The sequence below is a fragment of the Balaenoptera borealis genome (assembly GCF_965194805.1).
Source record: "Balaenoptera borealis genome assembly, chromosome: 2".
Classification (NCBI taxonomy): domain Eukaryota; kingdom Metazoa; phylum Chordata; class Mammalia; order Artiodactyla; family Balaenopteridae; genus Balaenoptera; species Balaenoptera borealis.
The window spans coordinates 177,584,157-177,603,317 of NC_138867.1; the positions used below are offsets into that span (position 1 = coordinate 177,584,157).

Sequence of the window (19,161 nt, forward strand, 5' to 3'; positions counted from 1 at the left end):
ACAAAAAACCTTAGACCTGTACCTCAAACCATACACAGAAATCAACTCAATTATGACCCTAAATGTGAGAGCTTAAATATAAAACTTCTAGAAGAAAACATAAGAGAAAAACCTTCGTGACTTCAAACAGTTCTTAGATACAACACCAAAGGCACAATTCATAAAATACAACATCGATAAACGGATTTCATCAAAATGAAACATTTTTGCATTTCAAAAGACATCACTGAGGGAAAAGAAAGGCAAACAGACTGGGAGAAGATGTTTGCAAGCTATATATCTGATCAGGGACACGTATCAAGAATATATAAAGAATTCTTACGACTCAGTGATGAGGTAACAAACAACCGAATTAAAAATGGGCAAAAGATTTCAACAGATTTTCACCAAAGAAGATATTTGAATGGTGCATAAACATTCGAAAAGATGCTCAACATCATTATTTACTAGGAAAATGCAAAGTAAAACCACAAGATACCACTACACACCCACAAGGATGGCTATAATGTAAAGAACCGATAACGCCAAGCATTGACAAGGATATGGAGAAACTGGAACCTGTGAAAAGGTACAACTACTTCAGGCAACAGTTTGTCAATTCCTTAAAAAGTTAAACATAAACTTACGATATGACCCAGCAATGCCACTCCTAAGTATCTACCCAAGAGAAATGAAAACGTATGTCCACACAAGGACATGTATGTGAACGTTCACAGCAATGTTATTCATAATAGCAGAAAATGGAAAAAAACACAAATGCCCACCAATTGGTGTATGGATAAACAAAGTGTGGTATATCTATACAATGGAACATGACTCAGGAATAAAACAAACTTTTTTTTTAAGACCTTAACTTTTATTAATGGTTTCTCCACATTTATTTTTAAAATATTTTTTAATTGAGATAGAAATTACTTAGAGTAAAATGTACATATCTAATCATAAATTTTGATAAGTTGAGTTTGATAGGTTTGGAAATATGCATATAAGGGTTAAATCTACAGCTTTAAAGCATAGGATATCTTCTTTTTTTTGCTTTTCCATTATGGTTTATTACAGGATATTAAATATAGTTCCCTAAGTGTAGGACCTTGCTGCCAAATAGTGCTGTTATGAACATAGGGGTGCACGTATCTTTTTGAATTATAGTTTTGTCCAGATAAATGCCCAGGAGTGGGATTGCTGGATCATATGGCAACTCTGTTTTTAGTTTTTTGAGGAAACTCCATATTATTCTCCACAGTGGCTGTACCAGTTTACATCCACCAGCAGCATGGGAGGGTTCCCTTCTCTCCACACCCTCTCCAGCATTTGTTATTTGTAGACTTTTTAATGACGGCCATTCTGACCGGTGTGAGGTGGTACCTCATTGTAGTTCTGATTTGCATTTCTCTAATAATTAGCAATGTAAAACAAACTTTTGATGTACAGACAACATGGATGAAAATCAAAAACATGCCACGTAAAATAAGCCAGACACAAGATACTACATGTTGTATAATTCCACTTATGTGAAATTCCGGAAATGGCAAATCTATAGAGACAGAGCAGACCAGTGGTTTCCTGGGGCTGGAGGAGGTAGCGAGAACAAACTGTAAATGGGTGAGATGTCATTTGGGGTGACAGAAACATTCTAAAGCTGGTGTAGAGTAATGATTGCACAACTCTATAAATTCACTAAAAAAATCACTGAATTGTACTCTTACTGTGGGTGCATTTTACATATGTAAATTATATCTCCATAAAGCTGTTTAAAAAATTACAACAAAATGTTACTGGTCTAAGAATTATTAGAACTTTAAAAGAACCTGAACAGTACATCAACTATACCTCAATTAAAAAAAATAAATTAAATAAAACCCAGAAAAATAAATTATAAAAGAAAAAAGAAACTGAACATGTGACCCTAAAAAGACACCAGTGTGTCTTTAATATTAGTTTCTTAAAATATCACAGATCAGTGGGGAAGGGATGGACTAACAGTATACCAACTGGCTTAACGCTACTACTGGGGAGGGGAAAAAAGGGCTCCATCTCAAGCCCTACACAAAATAAATTCCAAATGACCTGAAGAGCTAAGAGGAAAAACCACGAGAAAGATATAGGTAAACACCTAGCTGATTTCAGGCTGGGGTAAATACATAAAGAACACTTAAAAATCCAGTTAAAAAACACAACTGATTAGAAATGGGCAAATGAAGCAAACCATTCACAGAAGAAATCTAAATAGTAACACCTGAAAAAATGTTCAACCTTCATAAGCAAACATCTGCCCATTAAAATTCCCTTTTTAAAATCTTATGGAGGTGGCAAAAGCTTTTTAAAAGCCTTGTAAGACACTCTTACCCCAGCTGAAGGGGGAGTGCAGGACAGCACCCTTCTGGATGCTAACTGTGGAAAACGAGCCCTGCTTTCGGACACTGCAGCCCCGGGCTCCCTCTGAGTCACCCTTCCCGAGGAGGCCACCCAGGACAGACAGAGGAACAAGGCTCTCATCAGAGCTTTGTCAACCAGCAAACATCCAAAAATCACCATAACGTGGCATAATTAAATGATTTAGAGAACATACACAATAAATGCAACCATCTGTAACACTGCCAAAGAACAGATTACAAGGGGCCAACATGTATATGATTTCATGCTCACTACTTCATACCAATATTTTTTGGAAGGGAGAGCTGTTTGGGCGCCTGAAATGTGGCCCGTACAACTGAGGACACATGAGTGAGGACATTTACATTTTACTTAATTAAGTGAAAGTGGAAACAGTCACGTGTGGCTAGAGGCTACGGTACTGGACAGTGCAGCTCTAAAGCACCAACTTTCAGCCTTGCCCCCTGCCCGTGTGCCTATCTCCTGCCCGATTCGATGCCTGGCTGGAGCGGGAGAGGATCACTGTGCCTCCTGTGGGTAGAGGTCACACCACACCGCACTGTGGGCCTCGACAGCCAGGAAATGAACTCTTACCTCCTCCTCTTCTTCTGAGCCACTCTCTTCACTATCAGATCTTGGAGCTACTTCATACCTAAAAACAAAACCCCAGCATTTTAATATAAATCTCCCCAGAACCAGCATGATTCACTTTCCTTAGCAAATTGGCCTGTTTCCAAATGTAAGCAGGATCACCCCCAGCTGCCAGCTCCCCTGGAATGAGGCCGACCGTTGACTCAGGATCCTGGCTGCCTCCGGAACACGAAGCCCCACTCACCCCGGGTTCATTTCCAGCCAGGCCTCCAGCTGGCCTGCTTTGGGTGCGTCTGTGCCCGTGAGGATCTTCCCACTCTCCACGTGGATCACTTTCACCGGAAGGTCGCTCATTTGGCTGGTCTCATCCAGAGGCTGAAAAAGAGTCACACGTGTGACTTGAGGTTCCGTACAGTCTATACCTTGGGCGCCACGCTAACCATGGCCAACTGGGGAAGTGCCCTCCCAACTCCACGCCCAGAAAACGGCACACCAATGTGACCAGTGGTTGTGGAGATGGGTTAACTGCATATTAACAATTCAGTAAAAATATATATATAACCCACTGATGACAGTTGCTTCTTGGAAGTAACTGATATCCACGTTTTAATTTTCAAATAGGTAACATATAGTTCAAATTCAAGATTATAGAGTGTGGACTCTCCCTCCCTATCCCCCTGCCCGACGGTTTCTCTTCACAGGCGCCACCAGTATCATTTTCTCCTGTGTTCTCCCAGATCAATTCCACACATAAGGAACACGGACTTACGTACTCCTTCCTTTTTTACCCAAGTGACTACGCTATTCCCATTCTTCTGGCCCTTGAGTTATTCAATTTATATTGTACTGTAGACTGCAACAAGGGTCCTCATTCTTTTCTGTTAAACAGCTAACTAGAATATTTGAAAAATAAAACTTCCTTGTAGCAACAAATATGGAATTCCTCAATTTCCTGAGATATCAACTTGGGATGAAGTTTACCCCTTCATCAGTTCCTTCACATTTCCTGGTGAAAACCTTGAGGACGAGGATGAGGATGGAAACCTTTGTTTGCATCTACCAGGAACTTATACCTCCCACGCCTCCCTGCATCAACACTGACCCACAGCAGAGATTAGTCTCCATGCAGGTTAAAATCTCACCCTTAAAGTGGCCCACCACGGAGGGGAACAGCAACCCCCGCCCCACGAATGAGCTCTGCAGGCTGCCTCAATCGGTGACTTGCACCCCTGAGTCCTTCCTGAGAGCGGTTACGGTGCTGATGCCGGGACCTCCCCACCCCCAGAATCCTGACAGAACTGCTCTGGGGTGAGGCTTGGGCCTCTCTGGGTTTCAAAAGCTCCCCAGCTGATTCTGATGTTCAGCCAAGGCTGTGAACCACTGGGTGAGAACAAGGACAATCAGCAGCCATCATCAAGTGATGGCTCCTGTTACTGAACAGGATGAGCAGCTGCAGTGATTCCCCAGCAGAATTCCCCGAGTCACGCTTTCCTGTGATGTGACCTCCCCCTTGAAAGCCACAAATGGCCGTGTGAAGGCTTTGCACTGTAGTAAAATGCCAGCCCACATTTCTCTTAAAAAATTCAACAGTGGGTTTCCCTGGTGGCACAGGGGTTGAGAATCTGCCTGCCAATGCAGGGGATACGGGTTCGAGCCCTGGTCTGGGAAGATCCCACATGCCGCGGAGCAACTAGGCCCGTGAGCCACAATTGCTGAGCCTGCGCGTCTGGAGCCTGTGCTCCGCAACAAGAGAGGCCGCGACAGTGAGAGGCCCACGCACCGCGATGAAGAGTGGCCCCCGCCTGTCGCAACTAGAGAAAGCCCTCGCACAGAAACGAAGACCCAACACAGCCATAAATAAATAAATAGATAAAAATTAAAAAAAAAAAATTCAACAACGTTTCAAATAAAATCATGTGAAATAAGAATATTATTTGAGTTAATCACTATAGTCATTCATTTCTGGGAATCAGGTCAAGAGGAAAAAGCGTGCCATCTGCTACAGACTGGACTGTGTCCCCTCCAAAATTCATATGCTCAAGCCCCAGCTCTCCAGTGTCACTGTATTTGGAGATGGGGCCCTTGGGGGGTAATTAGGGTTAAATTAGGTCATATGGGTGGGGCCCTCAGGATGGCATTAGTGCCCCTATAAGAAGAAACACCAGAGCTTGCTCTCTCTCCCCCCATGTGAGGACACAGCCAGAAGGCAGCAGTCTACAAGCCGGGAAGAGAGTCCTCACCAGGAACCAACCTTGCTGCTCCTTGATCTCCGATTTCCAGCCTCCAGAACTATAAGAACGTATATTTCTGCCGTTTAAGCCACGCAGGCTACCGAAAAAAAAAACAAAAACAATAACAAAAAAAAAACAAAAGGGACTTCCCTGGAGGTCCAGTGGTTAAGACTCTGCACTTCCACTGCAGGGGGTGCGGGTTCAATCGCCGGTCGGGGAATTAAGATCCCGTGTGCCATGTGGTCAAAAAAAAAAAAAAAAAAAAAAGCCACACAGGCTATGGTGTTTTGTTATGGCAGCCCAGCTAAGAGAGCATCAAAAGGTAATGTACAAGGGGGCTCATTACAACAATGTGTGGGATAGAAAGAAAGGAAACAATGGAAATAGCCACCCATAGGGGAGGGGATATAGGGTGGTCCATCAGAGCTGCTCAGTGCAGGATCTAACAGCTACAGATGGGAAGCAACTTAGATAGCTATCAATCTGAACAATGAAAGAGATCCTAGTACATCAATACAATAAAATGAAAGAACTAACGGCTTGATATGGAAAGTGGTCCAAGATACCTGCTAAGAAGGAAAAGTCTTGCTATGTGTAGACTGACCCAAATGGTCCCAAAACAAAACAAAGAGAATATAAGCATAAAGGTTTCTGGAAAGATAAAGAGAGAGACATCAACTAGGGATCAACATGCATGCTTGTGAGAGAACAGGCACCATGGGGGCTTCTACTTTTCATGTTATCATTACATTTACATTTCATGTTATCATTACCATTTTTTTCCTAGAAGTATTACATTTATAATTCAGAGAAGCAAGCACTAGCCACCTCTCTAATACGGTGGCATTAGAAAGAGTCAGGTAAGTGTACGTGAGCTAAGTTGGAAAGACTAAGATACCAGGCGGGAAAAAGAAAACCACCTGGAGGCACAGGTACGGAAAAGGTCCCAGAGCAAACACACCGAAGGTTACTCAGGTTTCTCTCTGGGAAGGGGGACTGAGGAGGGGCTGGAGGAGGTGGTAAAGGCCACACCTTGCATTTACACCTCACTGTGCAGTCTTCTTTCACACTAGTGTGTTAACCGAGAGGAGGCGGACAGGAGTGTTGTGGCAAAGACGCGTGTGTGGGGACAGCAACCCCTGAGTGGGCCTCACTGCATGGTTCTGACTTTTGGAACCGGGCTAGTATTTCACACACTAAATAAAGAAATGAGGAGTAAATAAATAAAACCAACAAGGGTTGGGGGGAGCCTCACTAACGGGGGCACAAGGGGAGAACTAATCTTCTGAATGCAGTATCTGGAGCATGTACTTTCAACTTCAGACCAACACTGACCTCTAGCTAGGAGGTTTCTTCCCTTTTATTTTTTTATAAATTTATTTATTTTATTGATTTATTTTTGGCTGCGTTGGGTCTTCATTGCTGCATGCATGCCTTCTCTAGTTGCGGGGAGCAGGGGCTACTCTTCGTTGCAGTGTGCAGGCTTCTCACTGTAGTGGCTTCTCTTGTTGCGGAGCATGGGCTCTAGGTGCGTGGGCTTCCGTAGTTGTGGCATGTAGCCTCAGCAGTTGTGGCTCGAGGGCTCTAGAGCGCAGGCTCAGTAGTTGTGGTGCACGGGCTTAGTTGCTCTGCAGCATGTGGGATCTTCCCGGACCACGGCTCGAACCCGTGTCCCCTGCACTGGCAGGCGGATTCTTAACCACTGCGCCACCAGGGAAGCCCCTAGCTAGGAGGTTTCTTTTGCAGAGGGGTACATGTTAGCTATTCTGAATGTACTTCCTGCACGGTCTAGGACTGAGGAAATGAGGGCCTATCTCGTGGCAGACGGGTGTCAGGTTTTGGGCTATTATAACGTGGACAGGGAAAAGGAGAGAATGAACCCCGTGGTACTGGATTAGAATTGGAAGTATCAGTGTGACCTCAGTATTTTTAATATATATAACTAGCAAAGCAGATGTGTGTGCATACACACATCTGTTTCCTAGATCTGTCCACTGAGAGGGCCCAGAAGCAATGACAACTCAGGAGCAACGAACACATCTAGATGATGGTTTCCAAATATTCTTCTCTGATTAAAGGAATCAGGGCTCCTTGGAGAAATGACCGAGTCCAGGACTCGGCCAGAGAAAGCAGAAGATGAGCCTGGGCCATTTTCACATGCAAGGAAGTCAGAAACCCCTCAAAGAACGACGGGGACACATCAAAAGCAGGCAGGAGCCAATGTGAAGGGGCTCCTACTGGCCCAAAATGGAACAATTTGAGCATCAAAGTACATAGTAACAGTGCAGGATTAAACTAAGTAAATCCATTAAACTAAATAAGAATCCATGAGTCAGTACCAAGGGTTGCCAAACTATGAACAAGCCAAATAAAAAAGAAGGGAAGGCTTTTCCTTCCTGCAGAAAGTCAACTAATAAATGCAGAAGAAAAGACGGGGGAAAAAACATCACCATTTTGTAACCATTATGGCAAAAACTGATACAGGCAAAGACAACAGATGCTGAAACAGCCGATGAAAGTTTGAGGAATCACGTTATCTTTACATAGTCTGAGTATCTCCGCACAAGGTACTTAATCTTTACAGCTGGAGACAGCTTGGCGGCCACCAAAGGCTCAAGGGCAGTATCTCCAGTGGGGGAAGAAATCTACGCCACACACTCCTGATATGACGCACGGAGAAGGACCCGGCGTCACTTCGGGGTTTTCTGTTGCTGTGAAGGACACTGGAGGGTCAACTGTGAAACCTTAACAAGAGCTGTGAATTAGATCACAGTATTGCGTCAATGTTCATTTCCTGGTTCTGGTCATTGTACGGTTGTGGAAAAGAACAGCCTTGCTTTTAGGATGTACACATTGAAACACACAGAGGGGTAAAAAGCCCTCACGTGTGCATCTGACCCTCAAATGGTTTAGGAAAAATTAATGACACGTGAAAAGTGGGAATCTGGGTGAAGAGTATGCAGGAACTCTCTGCACTGTTCTTACACCTCTCCTGTGAGCCTGAAACTTTAAAGTGAAAACTGAGAAACAAATAACAGCACGTGCATAGAAAAAGCTCTGGAAGGAAACGCACCCAATAGTAAACAATGTTCTCTCTGGGCAGTGGGAGTGAGGAAGGGTGGAGTGTGGCAGGGGACCTATGTGGATTTTTACCATTGTCATATACTTTTATAATTTCGAAGGAAAAAAAAATTTTTTTTAAGGATGAAATAGACCTAACCTCCGGGGCTGGGCTGGCATTTCCACAGAAGAAACCCCTGGTTCCTCACCTCGCCATCGGGTCCGATTGCAGGTGTCTGTCCTTCAGCGTTTTCTGCCTTCTGTTAGGAAAGACAGACACAGTCACCCCCCGACCGGGGAGGCCGAGACACACACGCACACACAGCCACGCCAGTCCCACCGAGGGGCGCACCTTCTTTTTCTTCTTCTTCTTCTTCTCCTTGGCGACCTGGGCGGCCTTGTGCTGCCGCACCAGCTCCGTGAGGTTAGCCACGTACTCGTCCGTCTGCTGCAGGAGGTAGGCCAGGCGCTTGTCCTTCTTCTGGTCGATGAGCTTGCGGTACCCTTCCTCGTCCTCGGCCTGCAGAAGCGCGCGGTTATGGCGTGTGCCCGTGACACGCTCGTCCACCAGCACCCAGGGCGGGCAAACCAGACTCAAGAAGCCCGCGGGGCTGCTGTTAACCAGCAGCCAGACCCACATGTAGGGAGCGCTGAGCTCACACCCAGGGCTGCGCTATATTCACACCTTTCACGTAACTACTGACTCCCCTTCAGAACTTCCCCAGTTCCCACCCCGGGCCAGGCTCCTTGGGGACCTGCTGGACAGACATGGTCCTGCCAGGGGCCATTTAAAAGCTCTGTCCCCTATGTCCACAAACACACCCAAATCCCAACCCTTCTCTCCACCTTGTCCGAGACACCGCTCTCCCACAGACTGCCTGCCCCGGCTTTCTGAGAACACATCGGATCATGTCGCCCCCCACCCGCATCCCAGCTTACAGCCTCTCTCGGCTCCCCGTCGTGGCCAGAATTAAATCCAAAGCCCTCCCCGTGGCCTGCAAGGCCCCGCATGGCTGCCTCCGGGACTCCAACCTCACCCTGCCCCACGCCACGCTGTTCCAGCGGCCGCTGGCTGAGCCTCACACACGGCTTCTTCCCGCCTCAGGCCTTTGCCCTCAGCTCCTCTTTGCTGGGAGGTGCTTCCCCTGATCTCCGCATTCGTGGGTCACACCCACCCTGCCCGTAACACCCAGTCAATCCCCACTCCCTGGCCCTGCTTTGTTCTCCTCAGTGCGCTTTTCACCACCCCAAACTATCTTGTCTGTCTCGCTTGGGCATCTGTCTCTCTAGGGCCAGCACGAGCCCCACCAGGGCAGGGACTCTCCTTCGTACTAACGTGGCCCCGTCCACTCAGCAATGCCTTTCAATATCGGCCTGGTCAGAGAACCCTCCACGAATAATACATGGTCAGACGCGACGGGTGGGGTGGGAGGTCGGGCTCACACCGTCGGCGGCTCCTCCACCAGGAGGGGTGCCACCTCCACCTTCCAGAGAGCACAGAGCAGCCAGCTAACCAGCTGAGGTCATGCAGTCGCCAATGGTCAGTGACCGGGCAAAGGTCTGGAGTCAGGTCTTTCAGACTCCCAAACCCAAGCCCCTTCTTTCTCTGTCCTGCCTCTAACTCTGAGCACCAAAATGCCCCGGCATAACCCTGGGTGGTTGATCTGCCCCCATGCCTGCGACACCCAGCACCCGCGTGAAGGGACCCGGGTCATGATGGCCAACTGTACCATGAGCCTCCGCATTCTCTCCTTCTCGATTCTTTCATTCTCCTTCTTCTGTTCCCGCTCAGTGTTGGCATGGTATGTGGCCACCGCCTTCGTGAGTTTCTGGATTTTGCCTGTGACCGACCTGTGATATTCTTTGAAATCCTTGGCGTGCTGAAGAATGCTGTTGAGGTATTCCTGCAGGACGCACACAGAAGAGTAGACTGACTATGGGACAGGAGTTGCCGTGGTGTCACCCCGAGTGAGACGAAACTTTAAAGGGGGCTTGGTGAAAACCAAGGGGACGCAACCAAAACGATACCGAGACACTGTCTGCCTATGAGGCCCAACATTCTCTGCGTGGACTGTGTGGTGAAAAGGGACCCCCCCCACCTCAATGCGTAGCAGACGGGGCAAATGCCTTGGCAGAGACAACCTGGCAGTGTCTGCCACCCGCTGCAAGATGCACCCGCCCTCCCACCAAATCATTCACTGCTAGGGATTTATTTTAAGGAAAATAGCAGAGATTGGCCCAAAAACCCAAGGACAAGAATGCCTATCCCAGTATTACTTTTAACACTGGAAAGCTGAGAGTATGCTGCGTGTCCCCAAATAAGGAAACAGTTTCATAAATCACTGAATGCTGGGCACACTGAGATGGACAACACATACGTTAAGATCATGCTTCAATGATACTTTAAACAGCTCAATGTGCATATATATATTTTTAAAGGCAGCTGTTTAACTTTTGATTACTGTATGTATATAGACAAAAAAGGTCAGAATGATATACCAAGATATTAACAGTAGTTAAAACTGAATATTGACTTCTCTGTTATTTTAAACTATGCCAGTAACAGACACTGTTTGGAGGCAAACTTTAGAAAATATAAATGAATGAACAAACAGAATCACCCCAAATCCTACTTGAGTAGAGATTTTGGTCTCCTTGACGGATCTTGTAACAGCCTCAGTCAGATCATGGACTGAGGACCCTCCGTGGCTCCCACCTCACTCAGAGCACAAGCCCAAGTCATCCTCCCGGCCCAGAGGGCCCTGCATGCTCTGCCCATCACCTCCCCATTCTCACCTCCTCCCACCCTCCCCCTCGCTCACCCCACTCTGACTATACTGGGTCACTGTTTTTCACAGAACACTGGGGCACAGTCCCCTCTGTCTGCAAAGAGCCTCGTCCACACATCGGTGTAGCTCCTCCCTCGGGGCTCTGCTCAGACCTCACATCCTCAGGGAGACCGTCCCCGACTGACCGTCCTCTGTAAAGGGCTCCTCCATCACTCCCTATCCCCGCTTCATGTCTCCTTACACCCTATTCACTCCCAACGTGTTATACGTGCGCTTGATTATGACCCACCTTTCCGTACTGTTTGGTTTTTGTCCACTGAAGTATTCTTAGTGCCTAGGATACTCTTATAATGAACAGAAAAGAGACTCAGACATCGTGCTGAGAGGAAAACCAAGACTCGACAGTGCAGAGCTGACGACTCAGGCACACGGTCAAGCCTGCGGCCGCGGGGACACACCTGGTGCTTCTGCCGGCGCTTGCGCTCCTGCTCTATCTTCTGCTGCTTCTCCAGCTTCTCGGTGATGCGGGCCTCGCGCAGGGACTGCCGCTTACTGCGCTTGTAGGCCTTGGCGTTGAGGGCCGTCTCGAGGGCCGTGTCCCTCCTCATGCACACCACCACCTCCTGCCGCAGCTTCGGGAAGGAAGAGGAGAAACTGGCGACGGGCACGACTCGGTAACATCCACGCAACACGTGCACCTCCGTATCGCAAGCCAGGCAGCAGGCTGCCGCTCCCAGGAGCACCCGTGAGCACGAACGCGTGCGTGGGGAGAACCCGTGGTGGGTGCCCGTGGGCGGGGCACGCACAGGGTAGGAGACAGCTGCTTCTGGACACCCAGCAGAGAGCCCTATGCTCAGGCCTTCAGGTTTCCAGCTTTGCCCTCCCTCAACCACAAACAAACTTCCTTATTGGTTGTTCAAAAGTAAAGGACCCTTAGAAATTAGACCCATCTAGGGACTTCCCTGGCGGTCCAGTGGCCAAGACTCTGCACTCCCTATGCGGGGGACCCGGGTTTGATCCCTGGTCGGGGAACTAAGACCCCACATGCTGCACAACATGGCCAAATAAAATAAAATTTAAAAAAAAAAAGAAAGAAATAGACCCATCTAAGTACCCTGCTTCAAGCTGGCCACTGCCACCTTAGGGAAGGCCCACACTTATTCATCCCAATGTCCCTCCACTGGGCAGGACATGGAAAGGAAAGGGGACGGTGAGCTGACAAGTGTGCTTGGGCACTGCGACTTTTGTTTTTTAAGATTTTTTTGATGTGGACCATTTTTAAAGTCTTTATTGAATTTGTTACAATATTGCTTCTGTTTTATGTTTTGGTTTTTGTTTTTTTTTTCACACACACACACTGTATTTTATTTTTACAAGAGATAAATAGTATGTTTTGGTTTTTTGGCCGAGAGGCATGTGGGATCTTAGCTCCCTGACCAGGGATCGAACCTGCACTCCCTGCATTGTAAGGCGAAGTCTTAACCGCTGGACCACTAGGGAAATCCTGGCACAGCGGCTTTAATGGTCAGGGTACATTTAATAACTACCCAGTGAGCGGCTCTTTGAATCTAAGCATCAAGGCTGGCAGAAAGAGTCTCTTCCGAAAGCAAAGGCCCACGCCTGCGCCCACCTGCCTCTGGAAGTTCAGCAGCCTCAGGGCCTTGAGCTCGATGGTTGCTTTGGTTCGCAAATCCCCGGCCAGGGACCCGGGAAGGTTTTCAAGTTCCTGAATTCGGTGTGCGATGCGAGCCTGCAGCCTAGGGCGCGAAGACAGAAAAAAGACAGGTGATGAGAGGTCTCACCTGTTTACAAGGAACCCATCTGTTCCCTTTCTTTGAAGCTGGAGCCTCAGAAGTACCCATCCCTCAAGGGAAGCCGATATGAATCATGAGACAGGAGATGGCCGAGAAAAGGATGCCACACAACACAGACTACATACAGGAGGGCATCCACAGAGGTCTCGGGAGCCACAGCAAACAGGAAACCTGACGGGGCGCAGCTGGTTTCTGGCATGTCAGCAGTGGGAGCCAGCCTCTGGAGTCAGGCGGGCCAGGGTCTCCATCCCAGCCCTGGGAATCTACTTAGCCCATGAGCCTCAGTGTCCTCAGCTATGAAGTGGGGAGACCCCTCAGAGCAACCCTACAGGCTTGGTCTGAAGTTCAAATGGGATAATCTCCTTACTCGGTCTTTCACACACTTATTGAGCACCTACTGTGTGCCAGGGACCACTCCAGGTGAAGGGATTCAGCACTAAACAAGACTAACAAGGCTGTTTGTTGCTCTCATGAAGCTCACAGCATTATCAGGACGACAGGCCTTAAGGAGTTAAAAAATTAAGTATCTATGGTAATTCCGGAGAAGGACTTTGAGGAGGGTCCTGGAGGGGAGGGGTCGGGGGTGGGCAGGGCCTCTATAAGGTGGGGACCCTGGCAACAAAGCTTAAATAACCACAAAGAGTCATGCAGAACATGTGCAAAGTCCCTGCGGCAGGAACAAGTCTAACCTGTTTAAACAGAAAGAGGAACCGGGACAGTCAGGTAGATGAGGACAGAGCATTGGGCAGGGGCTAAAGAGAAAAGGGTTACTCGATGGATAACAGGAAGCCAGTTTTAACCCAGGGAACAGATCTAACATAAGTTAATTGTAAAAAGAGACTTCAAACTGCTGTGTGGGAAACACTGCACAGGCAAGGATGGGAGCAGGGAGGCCAGGGAGGAGGTGTAGATCAGATGGCAGGGTGAACAGCGTTGGGGGGAAGGGAGCTGAGAGGGTTCACCAAGGGGACACTGAGGATGAGGGAGTACAAGCGAGGGTCAAGGAGCCGAAGGGTCCATGGTCCATTCAGCTGCTGCATGAGAACAGAGACAGAAGGGAAAACTGGGGGGCATAAGGCCATCTGGACAGGCCATCTTTAAGCCGTCCAGATGGAGCAGGTGGGGAGGCGCCACCTGGAGCAGGGGCTGGAGCTCCAGGGCACGTCACAGCTGGAGATGCACTCTGTTGACAGTCATTGGCACAGATTTACTGATGCAGCTGGGGATTTACGGTGAACAAGGCACAACCCCATCCCCTAATGGAGCTGACATTTACCAAGGGAGGCCAGCCCTGAACAGGTTATAAAGGCAGTGGAGAAACAGGGGAGCACGAGGTGCTCAGGGAGTGAATCTCAGGCGCCCCCAGCAGTGTGGGACAGGGTGATACAGACCTACTGTGCACCAGGCATCTCACACAGCGCCCAGCGCTCAGGAGGCCTTGGCAAAGCGACCAACAACTACTGATGTTTGAGGAACATCCACCGCAAAGCTTGCCAGGTGGCTTTTTGAGTGAGGATGAGCCAAAAGTTGGATAATACACTGTGTTGGAGAGGTGAAACAGCACTTTCACTCCAACACATACAATCTCCATGGAGGGCAGTTTTGCAGAACTGATGAAATTTCCACGTGCACGTAAATCCCCTGCACCCAAACTATGCCATGTTCACAAATTTATTCTGACATAAATGCACACACGTGAAATGAGAAATATGCAAGTGTAGTTACTACGGCATCGTTTTACTGAAAGATTAGAGAGCACCTAACGTCCATTCGGGTAAGACACTGGCTAAATAAGTCACAGTAGAGCCACCAGGCAGAATGTGTCCAGAAAAAAAAGAGCTTATTTTGTACAAATAGGGGATGATCCCTAAGATATTTTGCTAGGGGAGGAACAGTGCACATGTCAGGTACCATTTGGGGACTGCACAGCCACTTGCACCTATCTGCCTGTACACATACTCGGTTTCTCTGGAAGGATACACACTGACCCAGAGAACTGGGAGGCTGGGGACAGAGGCAGGAGGGTGATCTCTGGCTGCATACCCCATAGGCCTTTAGAAGTGTGAACCACATCAACGCGTGACCTGGGGGGGGGGGGGGGGTGCGGCAACACCCTCACCTGTACTCCCGCTCCTGCAGGATCTCCACGGGGTCCAGGCCCCGCGGCTTCTGGATGGGGGTGATGCGGCTCTGCTTCTGGTGGAGCGGCACCATGGGGGCGGGCTGGGCCGGCTGCCCCGGCGACTGTGTCTGGGGCGGCATCACGGGGGAGGCAGCAGGAGGGACGGCGGGGGGCGCAGGCGAGGGGCGACCCGTTGGCTGCGGGGGGATCAGCTTCTGAGGTGTGCTTGTGGGGGCAGCAGCATTCGCCATGGGTCCTGGGGGGGAGTCAAGAAGCAGGGCACAGCGTTGAGTTCCGAGTCCGTTCCAGGTGGAGATGACAAGCCTGCTGGGCGTTTACTGCCCTGGGGACTAACTCGTCCCCAAGGCTGACAAGGCCTGGGCAGCTCCCCGTAACCCCCACCTCTCACTGCCACACCACTCCTCGCCTATGGGGCTCGCTTCCTCTTCCTCCTCCAGATCTCAGCCTACAGGCCCCTTCCCCAAAGCCCCCTACTGGTCCAAGTGCTGAGTCTGGGTGTGCTCTTGCTATGCTGTGGCCTCACAGGAGCAGCAGTTGCCTGCCTTTCATCCACCCCAGCTCCAACGGAATCCTATTTAAGCGATTAGCCCTTCAATGCCCATCACTGAACCTCAGGGCCCGTGAGAATGGGGAATGAGTCCGTTTTATCCACTGCTTTGACCTAACAGATGTGACCTTCAAATAAGTACTAACTACATTTTACACAGAACACAGGAGAGACAGAACCCCGAGCCACCCTGCCATCCTGCCTGCCTCTCACAGCTCTGGGAGGGAAGAGAGTCAGCCATAACCTCCAGGCTCGGGACACTGCGTCCTGAAGGACGCTGCCTGCAGCTGCAGCCGGGCCTCTCACTTGAGTCCCACAGTGGACTCAGTCATTAGTATCCTTCTCTTCCCGCGAGCAGCTTAGAAACCCCAGGGTCACCGCGAGCCACAAGACAAGGGTGGGCAGGTATAGAGGAATGGAACAAAACCCAAGCCTTTGGGAGCTGAGCAGTGCCAGGTGAGACCCAAAGAAGACGGCAGAGGCAGCGAGGACGCGTCCTCGGCCCGCTCTCTCTGACCGGGCTCATCTCAGGGTCTGCATGATGCAAACTTGACATGGGAGTCAGGGCACAGACGTGTCACCAGAACAGAGGGAACTTACCTTCAGGCCAGGGCTTGGGAGGCCCTCCGGGGGGCTGGCCGGGCATCCCGGGGGGCACGCCTGAGGGTCCTGGAGGGGGCATGTTGGGCCCTCCCATACCTGCACGCAGGGAGAAATGGACAAGAGGATAAAACGCGTCCTGTGTTTCTCCCTGCACCTGCCTCCCTGGGCAGCCCTGGCTCCAGGGGACACACCCAACAACAAGCCCCTCATTGTGGGCACCAGGGGAGAAAGGGGGCAGCTGGAGAAACATTTATCACGACAGCAACCCTGCTGTCGGGGAAGCCGATGGGCGGCAGAGTTCAGATTTGCCCGACACTGATGCCCACACCCCTGTCAGTTTGCTCTGAGACCCCTCCCTGCCCCGAGGGCCATGGGCGGTGGGCCTTACCGTGAGGCCTGCTGTAGTTTGGAGGTGCTGGTCCAGGACCGGGGCCTGGCCCGGGCCCAGGGCCAGGTCCTGTTGCGGACACAGAGGGTGGAGGTAGTGTTGGCATCTGCTGCTGCATCCCGGGCATCGGCCGCTTCCCCTGCACTGCCATCTGCAGGTGGTCAGGGAGGGGCTGCCCCCGGGCCAGCATCTTGTAGGCCATGATCTGAGCTCTGAGCTGGTGCAGCTGGTTCTGGTTAAAGGGGGTCGGGCCCCGGTTCTGCTGCCCCAAAGCCTGGGGGTCAGCACCATCCAGCGGGGCGCCTCCAGGCCCGGACGACATCTGCGGGCCCGAGGACGGGCCGCTGGCTGGAACCGGACTGGAGGCGTGCTCGGAGCCACCCAGGGGCGAGGGGTAACCTGCGGGGAAACGTGGATCCGAGCGGTCACTCGGCAGCACATGTCCAGTAATTTTTAAGGCAGAGACGGGAACCCTTGCCTGCTTACACTGGCCCCTACCCTGAGATTTCGTTCCCATGATTACACTGGCCCCTATCCTGAGATTTCGTTCTCATGATTCAAACAAGAGGCACCCAGAGGGCACACGCTCGCAGCTTGGTTGGCTGCCTACACAGCAGGTTTGGTTCGGCCCATCTCTCAGTAACCTGCCAACGATTAAAGCTGAGATGTCACACAGATCTGGGCTTTCTCTGGGCCTGCCCCCCTGCCCCTCGGCTTGGCCAGGCCCACTCCTCTCACTTCCATTACCTGCGGAGCCCCTGAGCTTCCCACCCCGTGACAGGAAGCCATGTACCCCATCGCTTCTCAAACCTCCCTGTTCAGAAAAGTACCTGGAGGGCTTGTTAAAGCTGAGTCCTGCCCCGCTCCTGAAATTCTGACTCAGCAGGTCTGGAGCAGGGCTGAGCCCAGGAGTCTGCATTTCTTCTTCTTTTTTTTTTTCGGCTGTGCCACGCGGCTTGCGGGATCTTAGTTCCCTGACCAGGGATCAAACCCAGGGCCCCGGCAGTGGAAGCACCAAGTCCTAACCACTGGACCGTCAGGGAAATCCCAGGAGTCTGCGTTGGGTGGCACCAGAGCTGCTATCCCGAGGAGCCCATCCTGCCCAGGGCTTGTCTAACACCCAGCGCTGAACACAGTTCTGTCCCACCAGTATCCGCTCTCCTAGGGCTGCTCCAAGACAAGACGCCCTGAACAGGGCACCAGCCAGGCACAAGCTAAACAGCCCCCTGTGGCAGGGTCTCCCACGAGGCTCAACTGTCCTAGGTCCTCTGAATCCATGCATGGGTGACCCGATTAGGAAAATGACCTCGGGACTTCTGGAGGGCAACAAACATGAAGAAAGAAAAGAAAGGAAACCATACCTTGGGAGTGCTGGTCCATGGGGCTTGGCGGGGGCCCCATCCCGGCGTGGCCCCCCGACCGCATCCCCATCCCCTTCATCTGGTTGTAGCGGGGGTCGTCCGACATGCCCTTCTCGTGCATGGACTCCATTGGCTACGAGAGTGGACAACAAGGCAGGATCAGCAAGGGGGGAAGGGAAGAGGCTGCACAGAAAGGCGCTGAGTGAGAGGAGCTCAATATCACTAATAATGCCCATCCAAAGTCGCCACGGCATTTACTGAACCGCCAACATGACCAAGTGGCTTAGGTCCAAGACATGGTCCTGACATCTACTTAGGTGTCAAGGCAGGTGCATGAAATAGTGCCACCCAGGGAACCTGCAGATTGGTGGTCTAGAGGCAAGGGGACAGCTGGACTAGGACATCAGGGAGAGGGTGAGGAGACACTTTCAGACAGCCAAAATCTCACAAGGAAAGGCCACACATAGCTCTAGGTCAGGAGCAGTTTTAGCTGGGACACCAAGCTCCCTGTTCATCATCACAAGAAGACCTTGTGACCACAAGTCTTTGGAAGGGGGACCCTCTTGCCTGGGAGACTGTAAATCAGAGAGACGGGCAGTAACTCCTGCCCATGAAGTATGGTAACAGTATGTCAAATGTCCTCACTGATCCGAGATTGGCCTCCCACCTGCTAGCTGGGAGGGAGGCTGTCGGCAGCATCGTTCTGCCCCTCCGCGGAGGCTCGATCAGATCCTGGTGGGACAGAAACACACATTTTCCCTCCTGGTGCTCAGCACTAAGCACTCCCCCTACAGAACGGCTGGGAAAGGGGACATTTTCCGAGACCCTTCCAGGCCCTCTGTAGGCCCGGTTAATGCAAACATCCAGCTCTCTGGTCTAATAGTTGGCCCAGCAAAGTCAGCTACAGCTCAGTGTGCGCCGTGAGAGGAGGACGAGAGGGCACCGGGCTGGGAGCACGAGGGCCAGCTTCACAAGCAGAAGAAGCAGGGGGCCCTCGGGATGCTGAGGAGAACCCTGGGTGGGGCCCACCGGGTGGGGCCCACCCTCTGCTCCTTCTTCCCTGGGCTGGTGGAGCTGACTGATGGGCTCGCCTCCCCCAGAGCAGGAGCTCTGTGCAGGCAGGTGAAGGGCACCACCAGACTCAGCTCCTAGGCCAGACACATGGCAGGCGTCTGACAAACATGTGTCAAGTGTCCAGGAGGAAGAAACAAAATGGTCAGAGAGGGAAAAGGAGATGGTGCTCGAGGAGAAGCTGGCCTCA

The 19,161-nt window shown here is 50.6% G+C and overlaps 1 protein-coding gene across 12 annotated transcripts in view; it reads right to left on the minus strand.

Moving 5' to 3' along the window:
- SMARCA4 (SWI/SNF related BAF chromatin remodeling complex subunit ATPase 4) overlaps positions 1–19,161 on the minus strand; it is an 87,421-nt gene that overhangs the window by 52,477 nt on the left and 15,783 nt on the right. For 11 of the 12 annotated variants that reach the window (XM_082380172.1, XM_082380168.1, XM_082380167.1 and 8 more), the window contains 11 exons: positions 17,901–18,033; positions 16,540–16,938; positions 16,149–16,247; positions 14,978–15,236; positions 12,675–12,801; positions 11,503–11,676; positions 9,986–10,159; positions 8,608–8,775; positions 8,465–8,515; positions 3,209–3,339; positions 2,968–3,025 (listed from right to left, as the gene is read on the minus strand). In XM_082380172.1, coding sequence (XP_082236298.1) covers positions 2,968–3,025; positions 3,209–3,339; positions 8,465–8,515; positions 8,608–8,775; positions 9,986–10,159; positions 11,503–11,676; positions 12,675–12,801; positions 14,978–15,236; positions 16,149–16,247; positions 16,540–16,938; positions 17,901–18,033 — 1,773 coding nt within the window. Of the gene's footprint in view, positions 1–2,967; positions 3,026–3,208; positions 3,340–8,464; positions 8,516–8,607; positions 8,776–9,985; positions 10,160–11,502; positions 11,677–12,674; positions 12,802–14,977; positions 15,237–16,148; positions 16,248–16,539; positions 16,939–17,900; positions 18,034–18,567; positions 18,633–19,161 lie in introns of all 12 variants that reach the window. The other variant, XM_082380164.1, reaches the window with a different exon arrangement.